Source organism: Aureococcus anophagefferens, assembly GCF_000186865.1.
Source record: "Aureococcus anophagefferens unplaced genomic scaffold AURANscaffold_53, whole genome shotgun sequence".
Classification (NCBI taxonomy): Eukaryota; class Pelagophyceae; order Pelagomonadales; family Pelagomonadaceae; genus Aureococcus; species Aureococcus anophagefferens.
The window spans coordinates 123,683-137,552 of NW_008705606.1; the positions used below are offsets into that span (position 1 = coordinate 123,683).

The 13,870-nt window shown below is 54.3% G+C and overlaps 2 protein-coding genes across 2 annotated transcripts; both read right to left on the bottom strand.

The window, feature by feature from the left end:
* Nucleotides 1-719: 719 nt before the first annotated feature.
* Nucleotides 720-2,230, bottom strand: AURANDRAFT_67850 (hypothetical protein; the record flags this gene model as incomplete). The annotated part of the gene is made up of 5 exons (XM_009043410.1): nucleotides 720-1,459; nucleotides 1,595-1,691; nucleotides 1,713-1,802; nucleotides 1,866-1,997; nucleotides 2,153-2,230. The coding sequence occupies 5 exons, from the start codon at nucleotides 2,228-2,230 to the stop codon at nucleotides 720-722; spliced, it is 1,137 nt and encodes a 378-aa protein (XP_009041658.1).
* A 2,049-nt stretch (nucleotides 2,231-4,279) lies between these two features.
* On the bottom strand, nucleotides 4,280-5,172 carry LHC22 (hypothetical protein; the record flags this gene model as incomplete). The annotated part of the gene is made up of 3 exons (XM_009043409.1): nucleotides 4,280-4,870; nucleotides 4,915-4,981; nucleotides 5,039-5,172. The coding sequence occupies 3 exons, from the start codon at nucleotides 5,144-5,146 to the stop codon at nucleotides 4,437-4,439; spliced, it is 609 nt and encodes a 202-aa protein (XP_009041657.1).
* Nucleotides 5,173-13,870: the final 8,698 nt, after the last annotated feature.

Sequence of the window (13,870 nt, forward strand, 5' to 3'; positions counted from 1 at the left end):
TATACTGTAGTACAGTACGCTACACTACCACTACCCTACTACCATCATGCTAGTACTGTACCTACCCTAGTTAGGCCTTCCTTCCCGATCCCCCTCCTTTATAATCAGTTACTATCTTATGACTGCGCTACCGTAAGGTAGCACACTGAGCTTCCCCTCTCACCCACTGTGCCTATCCTGCTACTACGGACTGTACCTTAACGTCAAGTTGATGTACGGGACTTAGTTTCTTTACATACGACCGCGTGGCGACCGGAACGGGGAGGTAGAGTGGGTGGGAAGGGACGCGCTGCCCCCTCGCGACCCCTCTAACATAGTTTTCGAGTCATCGCAGCAGCGGAGATCGTTCGTCATCGACCCCGTCGCGTCCAGCGCGACGGATTCCTCGGGGGAGCCCGAAATCGTCGAGTCCACCGGGCCGAGCTCCGGCGGCGTTTCGTCCCGACGGTGGCCGTGGGGTGTCTGGGGCTGCCCCCCAGGTTGCTAATTCTGTAGCGCCCCCCTGGGGACTTCCCTGGGGCCCGGTGGCGATGCGCGACAAGTACTAGAGAGATAGAGAGATTTCTACCGTCATCTTCAGTGAACTGCACCTCGATTTCCACTCTGAAAAGCTCTCTGTAAAGTACGGTCTCTGACTCAAGAGCCAGGCCACGCGCTAGCTTTTGGGGGGGGCTTGGAGATCTTCTGGGATGCCAGGCGGGCGCAACTGCGGAACTGGCTCAGCGTTGCCTAGCGGGGTCGCCGCTGTGGGCCCTAGGCGCCCTGGCTTCCGAGGCAGCTGCTTTGTTTAGACCGGGAATGCGGGTGGGACGGTGACGAGTTCTTTCTCGTGTAGCGGAATTTCGGCCTTCGAGTACAGTGGCTTTCTGATAGAATCGTACATCGGCTGCGTAGGCAGGAAGCTGAGAGATTTTTGTCTCTTTTCCGACAGCATCCTCGCCACGAAGCTCATGAATGAGCCTAGCTTCAACTTCCTCAAGGCGCTGGAGGGCCTGGTTTGTGCCGTCCTCTTCCAATCTCCTCTCTGGATGGGAGATGAATCCAGGCTTTCCACCGGCGAGTGAGATGGGCTCGAGCAAGCCATCGGGGAGGCGGGTGGGTGGGGTGAACAGTTCTGAGAAACCAGAAGCGAGAAGGGAAGACACCACAATAGAACCTTCACCGACACTACCCATGGAGTTATCATGCCGTCGGATGCGAGCTTGCTTAGTGGGCTTAGTCGTCGCCGAACTGAAAGGCTCTGCGACGGCCGAGTTCGTCACAAGAACTGCCGATTCGGGACGTTCGAGTACCTTGAGGCTTTGAAAGGCACTCCTTGTCATATGATTCGGGTCGCTTGGCCAGGGGGGGCCGGCGCGAGTTACCTGGGCACCGCCCCGGTTGCTATCTGACGCATCTTGATTTGTGGGAAACTCAACAGCCGAGACTCCGGCCTCAGGAAGAAATTCGAAGTTCTCCACTAATGAAGTTTGACGGAAGTGAAGTGGGAGAAATTTAGCTGAATTCTCATCATGCTGCCCAGGGCTTTGAGATCGACCAATGGTAGGCTGCGAGTGTGAGTGAGCTATCGAATTCGTCGTGCAATATTTGAAACTGTGTTGCGAAGTTAGGGCCCGCTTCAAATTTTTTGACGTGCGGACAGCATTATCCTTGGGCACAGTTGATGGTCGTCGGGTAGTGTTGATGAACACCTGTGGGGTCGGCAACGTCACATGATCATTAATGACATGTTCTGTCCCGAAAGTAGGAGTGTCGCCAAAAGAATTCGAGACTTTCTCCAAGGGCGAAAACGGCGAGAAAACCTCCAATTTGGGTTTGTGCGCTTGACCCGGACAAAGAATCTCCTTGAGTTCCCTTGCGTCCACATTCAACTGGGAATCAAGCTTGGGCTTGGGTATCGCAAAGACAGTGAGGTTTTCAATGGCCCAGCGCTTTGGATTCGCCCTTTGTAACAGGGCCAAGACATCTCCAAAAATTCCTGGTCCAAAAGGCTGCGACTGGGGATGATTCACCGCATCCAGTAACTTTTTGATTTCGCTGAAGGGCGTCGGCGATTGCATACTCAACCACTCATGCATACCCTCTGCACTAATGGCGCCTTTATTATCTCTGTCAGCGAGCTTAAACAGCTCGCGCCGAGCACGGCTCGCACTCGCTGGCCGACGGTTCGCGCTCGACGGGCGTCGAGCGGATCCCGCACTCGTCGGCCGAGAGGTAGATCTGCGGCCATTTCCGTCTGGTTCCAACTGCGCTGCCAATATACGAGGTAGACTATTGAACACCTCTCCGGTGCTTCGCCCCCCCCCCCATAGACTCGATCGATGCTCCAATTCGTGCAATGATAAATTTGAGCTGGTTCGGCCAGTTTCGTCTATTGGGGGCTTCGCCTGGGGCGTCACCGTGGATATGTGCAGCGACGCCCATGCATCAATGGCACTAGGAACCGGCTCTGTCGCTATCTCCCCACAAATTGGCACGAAGCTGTCTGCCACCAGTATGGGAGGAACCATTGCGATGACGGCCCAACAACAGTGGACCTGGAACACAACAGTAAATCGCGTCGCAACCACGGCCTTAAGCTTAGCTTGAGCGTGGGAAACCGCCGCAGAGATGCAATCATTGATCGCTCCTACCGCCGAAACTTCGCCCTGAAAATTGATCTCCATACAGGGGGGTCGGGGTCTACTCGAGTCCTCAGTGAGCACGACCGCCCCCACCCTCTTCTTGGCTGCCATGGTGAGTGCCGCTACACTACTGTAACGCCTTCACGGCGCGTTAGACTTATGCCGCGAGGTGGCGCGCGGCGAGCTGATCCCCGGTGGCGGCGATTGACCATCTCGACGATGGCCGCTCTCCGTGGCTTAAAAGGCTGCCCCTCGGCCCGGAGCGAGCCCTGGAGGCGGCACCCAGGGTCGCGGCTGCCTGCGGGCTGGGCGCGCGGCCGAGGGCTGCGGCCGCTCTCTCGCCGTCGTTCCGCCTTCCCAAGCCATCCCGTCGAGGGGCGCGCCGGGACGAGCGCGCGACGGGGCTGGGAGACTGAAATTCAGCCATCCATAACCATACAGGGAGGATTTTTCAGATGAGGTGAACCATAGCACTGGCGTTATAGGCTAGGTTAAGGAGGAGGAGGATACGGGGGATTGGTATCCTAGGGGATGACGCTGGGGGAATTGGGTCATCTGCTCCCCCGCCGCACGCGGGCGTATGGAGGGGGTTCGCGAGGAGGCCCGATGGGAGCCCGCTTGGGGTAGTCGTTTCTGTTTTTTTTTTTTTTTTTTTGGTGGTGGTGCCGGCGTAGCCGCAAGGCCAAAGGCCGGAGACGCGGGCACGAGGATGGGCCGGCGCCTCAGGCGCCTGTGCGCACATCAGCGCCGCTGAATGCCATGACGGAGCGGTAGAAGCGTTCCTCGTCCTCAGCAGCCGTGAGGGAATTCGCGGGGTTCTGCTTGGACCGGACGTAGCGAAAGTGGAAGCAGCCCGAGTCGATGGCGTCGTAGACGAACCCGAGGTGGACCCGGATGTGTCTGGCCCGCGCGGAGAGGTCGCGGCGCCGGAGAAATATGATCGCGCTCTGGTTGTCGCAGTAGATGAAGGAGGGGCGCAGGGCTCGGCCGAGCAGGAACTCTGCGAGCTGTCGCATAGCAATGAGGACGCGGACGGTCAGGACAAGTGCATAAAGCTCAGCCTCGAAGGTCGAGAGTGCGGTGGCCATTTGGACGGACGACCAGGCGGACACGCAGGCGCCGCCGGCGAGAATCAGGTGACGAGACCAAGCCAGATCGTTTCCAAGTTGCATTTCTAGAAATTATTCTGCGCGCTTATTGCGAGCATAAGCGAAGTCCAGTTCAAGTGCCGAAAGAATGCGCCGCCTCGAGCGATGCAGAACTGGGTGCCAGGCTGGCAAGTTGTGTATTGAACTTGAATTTCCTCCACATAAGAAGGCACTGGGTTGCCAAACACAGCAACCTGAGTTTGGCTAAAAACGCTGAGTCCAAGCAGTGTTTTGATCATGTTGAACTAAGCCTGTGCAGCGCCATTTTAAAGGGGCCAGTGACGACGCGCGCGCGGGCCGTCGACGCGCTCTAGACGTCGCGCGCGGCGTACAACATGGAGCGGCGCGGCGCGGCAGCCCCCGGGCATTCCCGCGGCGGCACCCGCGGCGCCCATAGTACGGGGCGCAAGCGGTCGACGACCGCGACGCCGACCCCCGCGGCCGCGTTGGTGACCTCCCTGGGGAGCACTCCTGGGGAGTAAGGACTAGTGCTCTTTGTTTCACGCTAGAGTATACCACCAGGTGGGTTAGCGCGGGGGGTTGTGTAGGCTACCTATCTAGCTTGGCGCCCCGGTAGGTTGGCATATGGTCCTCCTTTGTGGTGCGTGATGCGCACGTTCCTGGCCAAAAGGCAATGAAATATCATATTTGGAACTTGAGGTGCTTAGAATGGGATCATGTTACCGGAACCGATCTGCTCGCCGAGCGTCTGGCCGGTCTGACCTTCAGCAAACATGTTGCCAATAATACCGAGCATGGCAAGGCGACCGTTAGCCATCTCCGCATTCAGCTTCTCCGTTTTCTTTTCCGGCCCGTATTTTGCACCAAAGAAACCAACGTTATAGTCGCCGTCATACTTAGATGCAGGCCACCACGCCATCTCAATCAGTCCTGTGAAGAGCAGAATCTGCGCGATACCGGCAGCTGGAACCTTGAAGATACCCTGGCCGCCGTTCGGGATATCAGAGAACTTGAGCTGTTGAGAGAGAGAGAGGTAGCCCGGGAATTCCACGTCGGCGTTGTGCGCGATGCATCCTACCATCGCCACCATGGCAATGCGGCCATGTTTACGTTCAACAGCACGACGGCGTTCAAAGCCTATGTTAGATTCTGAATTATACTGAGTCTTCTTATATCCTCACCCTCTGGTTGATTGGTGCTCAACCCAAGCGGGTCCCAGAAACCTGCCGGCGCTTGGACCCCGATCGCCTATTAGTGATGTTTCTAACGGGTCGGAAGACAAAGCTCACGAACGCTGGAGCACGCGGTTTCATCGACTGCAGATCCATCGAGAACGAGGCCCACGGCAGGCGTCGTGGGCGCGACGAAGGCCGAGGCAGCTGAGAAAGTCAACGCGAGGAGAAGCGGCTGCATATTATTGCCCGCTACCTTGTAGATGCCGTCGCGCGATCTTCTTCGCCCTGAGACTAACCCTATAGGACTGCTGTAGCGAACTGGTAGTGCCTCGCTGAGGTTCGCTGCTCTCCTAGTTATTTGCTATTTCTTATGGGTATGGTATATTGGTATCTCCCTACTTTCCGTTTTCTCTTGCTACTTTCCTGGTACGTCGGTGTGTGTGGCAGATTCCCACAAAGGCCCTCCGTCGGCCGCGACCAGCTGGCATGCGACGCCCCTCGCGCCACAGCGCGGTCCCCGGACGCCCAGGGGACGCTTAAGCGATCCCCTGGGTCCACAGGCCCGCGTTGGGCCTCAGTTCCTACTTCGAGCTCATGCTGCTTGGGCACTGTTGCCCCGCGGCCAGTCAGCCAATCAGCAGGGCGTGATTTTTTTTTTCGATGACGACAGACGCACCCCCCCGAAGAATCGTACAATTGCGCACTCAGGGCCCTCATATCAGTCCGTGTGCCGATTTCTCCGGTTAACTGGGCATGCTAGGCTGAGTTTTGGGCCGGTGTCATTCCCGTTCAGAAACCAGGGACTTGTGGATGATTTTTGCATGGTTGGCATGGTTCAGTGGGTGTGATGAGCTATACATATGGGCTACCTGGCGATTAATCGACATGCGTCCTTGATTTTGAAGCACACTGGGCTGTCTGCAAGAGCCCTAGGGCCTTGTGGCCAAATTTGTTTTCAGTTGCTTTCGAGTATTTTCCAGATGTGTCATCCTCGAGAGCAGCGAGAGAAGCCACTGCCTCGTGACGTACGTCTTCATCAACAGCGCCGCAAAGGCCAACAAGAGCATCTGTTCCCCCAGCAGCAAACCTATGCATCTGACTATTGTGATAAGTCACAGTGGATTAATTCACGGTGTTGAAGACATGTAGCGGCGAGCATCGGCTAGAGAACAAATATTAGCGAGTGCTGCCGCTCCTAGACGTCGCACATTCGCACTTTCGCCACCAGATTGCGTGTCACCCGCAGCGTCGACTAGTGTCCGGCAAACATCAGAACGAGTTCCAGTCTGGACAAGCAAGACTCGCTTTGCTCCACGATCAGTCGCAGTGAGACTGGCCAAGCAACGGAGAGCGGCTTCACGTACAGCTGGCGGTTGACAATAATGTGCGAGTGTGACTATTGTTTCTACACCGCTTCGTGAAGATTCGACTCGGATTCGATTTGAGTCATTGAAATAAAGCGCATTTGCCACCAGGTGCAATGCGCACGCACGCTCTAGGACATTGTTATGCGCGGCTCTTCCCAGTAGCAGCTCTCCCATATGAGACTCATCGACATAGTCGCCGCGGAAGTGTGCACGGTCGATGGTGTTTTTCACTGCCGCCAAATCTATCACATTTTCGATAAATTGTCCACACCGTTCTTGGTTCGGACTATTGGACCACGCAAGGTTTGAAAGTGCCCAAAGAGCAGTTGCACATTGTGCTTTGTTCTGCCCTTTGTTGGAGATAGACCAGAGAGCTTCTATGGCACCAGCCTGACCAAGTTCGGACCGAAGCTCAGGGTCAAGGGCAAGGTTGCCGAGAAGAAGCGCGGCCGAGCGCCTCGCAGTTGATATATTTGCCACACAAAGGAGGATAACGGAGCTCACGGAGGATTTTTCACAGAGTGGCGTCAATGACGGTGTTTGCGAAAGATCCTCATTTGTCTCCGAGATGGAAAATGTTGTTATAAGAGCGCAGCGATTCCCTCCTGTAAGGGATGCGAAGGCATTTGCAAGGGAATTTGCAGCACCTGCTTGAATCTGAGCCTCCCTGTCTGAGTTTAGCAAATCAACTGAAATATGTGACTGCAGGAGGCGAGAAAGAACATCTAATCCACCTGCAGCTACAAGCCTGTCAGCATTTGGCGCATGCAATGAGAGCACATTTGCTAGCGCACTGACTACGGATTCGACAATATCGGTGTCGTATGTCGTCTCAGTGTGACGTGAAGACCGAGAAATGGAGGACCGCAGCTTGTCAACAAAAATCTCAACAAGACCTGCTGCACCAAGTGCTTCCTGATTTTGCTGCATTTGGAACGCCAGGTTGGCCGCCGCCTATGAAATAAGAAGATAAGAATGTCCCCTCTTGAGTTATTAAGTGTAAGAACAAATGGAGTTGTTGAGCGACATATGCAAGACATCACATGCCAAGGCAACCACTTCCGGGTTGGCATGTTGTACCAAGCCGACGACGGCGGATATCAGACCATCTACTCGCCCCAGTGATGATGCATTCGTTGCATTGAATGACACTCCTGCAAGGCCCCTGGTGGCAGCAAGTACGCATTCCTGGTCACGGTCGCGAGACAGAACAAGGAGCACTTTGATCAAGGGTGCGGGCATCCTATAAACAGCCTCCTTATTGGATCTATCCAATTTGGGGAACAGCCAGCCTGTGCTTCCCGTCACTAGTTGGCGCATATTTGCATGATTTGGTCCCTCGCATAAGCGCCTGCGACGGAGAGCCCATTGTCTCCGGGCAACGGCTGCATCGCGAGGGGTGCCATGGTTTATTTTGCTTGGTAAACTTTGAGCTTGAGATAGACGCCTTGGTTGGACAGATCTATCGTCGAACCCAAGATTGCGTCTGAGTCTTTCCATCTCACGGCTGACCGCCACATCAACCCAAAGTCGCCATTGTTCACGAACATCGGCGCCTAAGGCTCGACTGTCCACCTGGCAATTCCAGGTGAGGGCAGCGAGCGCCTTTGCGCTGAGGCGGCGGAGCTCGCGCCTCGGTGATCGACACATTGCAGCTAACACCAGGGCGGCTCCATTAGCACCTAGCTTTTTGACTGCGAGAAGACTAATACAATACACTGGAATATTTACGAAGAGCATTGTTGAACGTATGGTGCGCACCGGACATGGTTGCAACGCGCTGTGCAAAAAAAAGAAAAAGGGCGGATGTATCTAGTCCAAGCGCGTGTGCTGCAGTGGTATGCCGCCAAACATCGAGGCGTAATGCACGTTGAGCCCGCATGTCAAGCTTCTTCTGCTGGTCGAGCAAGGTTTCACGGTGCATAAGCGCAGTTTTTGCTCTTGAGAAGCTAGCGAGCAGCGTGTGAACCCATAGTTCAAGACGAGCCGAGTGCGCACGTTCATAATATACCTCGTCACGAGAGCAAGCACGTAGTTTAGCAAGAGACTGTGTCATTTCCAATATCGCTAGGTCGCGCACTCTTCGGCGAGCTGCTTCAACACCCAGGCTATGTCGGAGTGCCTCTGCGAGTGCTATGTGGAGAAAGATCTGCTGCTTGCATTGTTTGAGTCTGTCTCGAAAGTTCGATTCAGCAACGTCCCGCCTATATAGTCAAGCCCATCAAATCACTCAGATTTTCTAAAGACAAAGGGAGTTACTCTCGAGCTTCGCGAAGGGCGTCGCGCCTTGCCCAAACCCGATCTTTCGAGGCTCTAGTCCGCGCTTCTTTAGCAAGGTGTTTCGCTGTTTGTGCAGCTCGCACTCCAGCGCACAGAGCTGCGGCGTGAACTCGCCTTCGTGATGCTCGTTCTCCAAGCAGTTGGTCATGCAATTCGGAAATGGCGTTGCAAGCACGTCGATGTTCGTTCAAAGATGTCTCAGTCGCACATTTAATATGTCCTGAAGCAAACGAGCTGCGTAAAAGCTTTTGGGCACGTGCTGGCAACCAAAGCGGATCACGGAATGGGGTATCTGGAGGCAGAGGCCTGCGGCGCAACTTCACGGAAAGGCCACCTTTCTCTTCTAGGTTTACATCTTCCTCTTTGCTGTTGCTGGATAGACTCAGCCTCTCCGAGCGCGGTACGAGGAGATCTTCATTCCGTTGTTTTTGTTCACGAATGCGAGCACAGCGGCGAGAATTTTCCAGCAATGCAAGCTGAGCGTATGCAGCAGCCACGCGTGTCTCTGCCATTCGATTTCCAGTAACACAAGAGTTGCACATGCTGTTCTTCGAAGCTGTAGCAGCGACCATGGCAGCACGGCGATCAAGTATCGCCTAGAATGGTAGTATATGCAACTTTCTTCGTTCAGACACAGAATCCTTCATTCAGACACAGGCAGGCACGTTGTCGCACTCCAAGCGAGCATTCGCCACAGCCGTGAGTAGAGCAGAGCGCTCGTCTTTGGCTTCCTGATCTCTCAGTAGTCTTCTTACATCTGCACGAAAAAAACGGAGTTCAGTTTCGTGCAGAAACCTTCGTCGACGACCTTCTTGACAAAGCTCTTCTCTCAAGGCAACAATCTTCAACTGGGAGACAGTCATGGCGTCCGCCATAGATTTTTCTCGAAGAAGCTCGTACGCCACGGTGGCACGGCAGTGTTCCATACACGCAGCGTGTAGGGAATGTTGAAGCCGGACGAGTGCTCGCGCTTGGCGAGAACGTTCGACAACTTGTGCCGCGCGAGTCGACACTGCATGTTGTGCTCCTCTAGCTAGCCAAATACCACGCTCAAACTCAGCACGAGCTTCAGATCTTGCCTGCTGGCGAGCTTCCATGGCACGGTCCCGACCTATCAGCTCATGTGCTGCATCAGCCACAAGTTCTTTGAGTGTTGCGAGGGCCTTGCTTTCACTCTCATCCTTCTGCTTCGAGCTGCGCAACAGCGCGATGTGTCGTGTCTGCGCTGTTTGTGCCCGTCTATTAGCAGCGTCGAGAATGGATTCCTGCCTCGTAATGATCTCACCCAATTTGCTGTCTGCCCGGCCAGTCCTGGCTGCGAGAGCCTCGTGATCAATCCATAGTTCTGCGCCGAGTCTGGCCGACCTCAGAATCAGCGCACTGAGGATCTTGTCATGGGCTGATACAATTTCTGCGATGGCATTGGTCGCATCCCGAACAAAGGCTGATGGGGCTGTGCGACACACAGTAGCTGAATCTCCAGGGGACGCGGAAGGCTCAAAGAATCCACAAATTGGTTTACACGAGTCAAATTTCAAGGTTTGGCAGGTTGTCTCAGGCATATCGGCAAGCGACGAGAATTGTTCAGGGAGTAAGTTGCTTTCCCCTAGATCAAGTAGTCGTGCAATCTGCCCTTTTGAGTCAAATTCCAGGTACACATGTTCAAGCTAACGTACCTCCGTCGTGTGATGTGCAGTCTCCCGTGCTGATAACATATTTTGAATGCTGTTGAGCACGTTTGACTCGGTGTGGCCCTATGAAAAGTTCGTACTAAGAATCTTTTGACGCGCCTCTCTGCACACCTTAGAATATTGCTCTTGATTTTTGGCAAGACGCTGAGCACAAGAAGGGCCAGTGCCCCGGATGGGGCTGGCGACGTTACTCAGCGCATGGGCGGGTGCATTTACTATCAGAGCCAACGAGCTCCAACGAAGCTCACAGCTCATCAGGCTGTTATATATTTTCTTAGCGAATTCCATTGAATTTCTTTGTATTGGCTGCCCAGTGAATCCAGATAAAATAACCTCGGCAGCAAGAACATTGATGAGAACTGCACTACTAGGCGGGTTGGTCTGGGTGTAATCCGTGTCTGGTGCAGATTTTAATCCCGCCTCCCTGTCAGCCGGAACTCTGGCAAGAAGCGCACCGCGTAAAGAATTCAGCTGTTGGCATGCTGTCTTCTGTAAGTCAGAAGGTTCTTTCTTTTTAATTGATAGATCAGTTCCAGAAACGCAATCCTCTTGTCTAGATTTCTGTCGAGATCTTCCTAGATAACACAACAATTTGTATGAGATCGCTGCGACGCGTAGACGCATCTTTGTAAGCTGCTCAAGCAATAATTCCTCTGCGCGCGCCTGTATAATAGTCTACGTGCGATTGAATATTTTCCCAAGTGTTTCACACTGGGGAGGGCGGCTGCCTCCAAGTCCTTTCGGATTTGCTCCAGAGAGAAACCATCGGGTGCAATGTGCACGCTGTTAAATTTTCGAGCGTTCACACATAGAATCTGGTAAGAATCTATCACAATTGTAGGTGGTTCTTGGAGATTCTCATGTGAGATAAGACCCGTGTTGTATGTGTCAATACCCTCATTGGTAACGTTAGTATAACTTTGGGGGGGATCTGTCAGCGAGGCCGAAGGCGGATGGTGCGTTGCGAGCCCTGATACTTTTCGGCGCTGAGCCAAGGTTCGACGTAACTCAGCACGTCGTGCCTGGGGATATTGTGTAACATTCTTATCATGATGGACTTGATGCTATATAGATACACCGGGGTGACTTCTTCTGTTGCCTTGGCTTCTCTTTCCGTGGCAATTCTCAATGCTTCTGCGCGGACCTTTGCAGCGGTGCGTTCCTTGAGAGAAACGTATTTCCAATTATCGTCGCCCGCTGCAAGTGCACGAAGAGCTTGTACGTCAACAAAAGTGGGCGTGTCGTTTTCCACTTGATCACTGCCGCGCAGATTATTGATAAACGCCGCCTCTTCTAGGAAAGCGATAGCCTTTCGTGCAGATAAGATTGCAGTGCGCTTGCGGCGCTTTGATCGCGCCAAATGGAGCTCGTGGCGCTCAGAAAAATAAAAAGCACCATCGCAGGCTGATGGGGCCTCGTCATCACCACTGGATGTGGCATCTTCGTCAGGCATAAAACTCTGCTTCTTTTGTGCCATCGATTGTCGCTCTGTGGTGACTTCAGGATGGCTTGCGTGCGCACCTTTACTATGAACAGGGTCTATTTGATCCGATGGTTGAGCAGAAATCATAGGCAAATCCGCTTCACTTGGCTTGACCCAGCTTAGCTCACCCGTTGAAATATTTTTCCATGACGTTTGCCCCCATTCATCGACAATCTCTTCCCAAGTGTTTAAAGGCATGCGAGGCGACCTACAGAATATACAGCGAGTTCGCATTTGGATTAGGGGGGGGCATAGCATGGGACGCTAGATGTAAAAATCATGACTGAGGCAGTAGCTCGGTGTCACCACTTGACGCAGCGGGAGCCATGTTGTCTGTGATTTTGGTAATGGGGGTCACGTTCACGGCAACTATATTACCAAGTTCATCACGCCCTGGTGGTGGCTCATACCTATAGAGTTTTTAAATATTAGATTGTCGAGCCTTAGTTGCATTGTTATCAGCACTGCACATGGCAGCATAGCAGGGGGCGCCTGCCATGATGCTTCTGCAGTGTCTGAGTGCACAAAGTATTTTCGTCCATAATCATCTGTTGCTTCAACCCATCTCGAAGCATCTGCAACACGTCTACGAATCTCACGCTTGATTTCAGCGTCCGCTGCAGCGGTACGAGCTGTGCCTAGCAGCTCGCTTCGTTCATCAACGCCCAGGTGAATGTGCCGGCGAAGCGACACCGGTGCAAGATATCCGCTTGGCCAGAGCGCTGCGAGCTGGCGTCGCTCCACCATACGCGCCAACCGCTCACGGGAGAGTGCATCCCGCGCCTTAGACATCTCTGTGCGCATTGGTTTAACCTCAGCTTCAACTGCACTTGTCAGAGAGCTGCGCAAGCTGGCGAGCTCCTGTTGTGTTTTACCCAGCAAAGCACCCAGCTTGACTATTTCGGCTTCCAAGTATTTCTTATTTGTCTCAGATACGGATAGAGCCTTTCGTACATTCCGAATGGATCTCGTTGCACTTTGCACTCTTAGCGTGCTCTGTTTAAGCGAGCCACTCTGCTTGAGAAGCTTTTGTCCATGTGACTGTAGGGAATCACAATGCGCGGTCAAGACAGCATCCTGGGTTGATATCGAGGATGCTATTAACTTTGCAGCGAGTGTCCAACTCCCTAAAAGTTCACGGTGGGAGCGCGCGTCTGCTCTTGCTTCATTAAGCTTAACATCGAGTTCACGCCGTCTTGTTTCAGCAGTTTGAGCACGCTTCTGCGCTACCTTCGCTGTTTCCTCCTGTGTACCAAGGTCATCCACCCGCCGGACCGCACGTGCGAAGGCCAGAGTTTCCGGTATCTCCCTAACCCCGTTTTCTCCAGTTTCTACATTAGAGAAAGTACCATCCTCACATTCTTTCCAGCCACACGAATCGCCACTTGCGGCTCGTCTTAATTGCTCCAACTCGATGCGGATTACTTCAACACGATGCTGTGCTTCCGCACGTGTCTGCGCGATTGTCGAATCAAATTTGTCTTCCATCTCGCCCAATTTGGCATCTGCGGCGCGTTGGATGCGCTGTTCGAGAGCATCGCGTTCATCTATCAGGCGTTCGTTTTCTAATGTCACTCGGTTGGTTTCGTCACGCGCCCGCTCTAACTCTTCACGCACTGCTGCGAGCTCGCCCATGGTATATCCTGATCAAGAGTAGCGCCCCAGTACAACTTACTACAAGTACACTACGGATAATCAGCGCCACATGTAATTTGGACCAGTTCGTAATTTGGACCACAAGTTTGCCCGTGCTCCTCCGGTCTTCGGCCTCCGGGAAGGTAAAGGTCAGTCTGCGCCGGCCGGCGGGGGCGCGGAGCCGGGGTTACGCGAAGGGTTCGGTGCAGGCCTTAGTAGAGTCGGCGTTGGCAGAAGCGCCACGTCCTCGGGAGTCCCGCCTCGCAGGCTTGTTCGAGGGGATAGGCTGGTTAGAGGAGAAAAGATGGGGTCGAGGGGGTCGGGCGCCGACGCGCGGGCGCGACGCGCGGGCCCGACCGCCGGCCGGCGCCGCGCGGGCGTCGCCACGGCGACGGCGCCGCTCGCCTTGCCGGGGGCGATCGGCGGCGACGCCGCGAACCGCCTCGCGCGCGTCCACGTCGCCGGCGAGGTGGGGGCTTCACGACGGTCCGTGCCTGTTGCCGGGG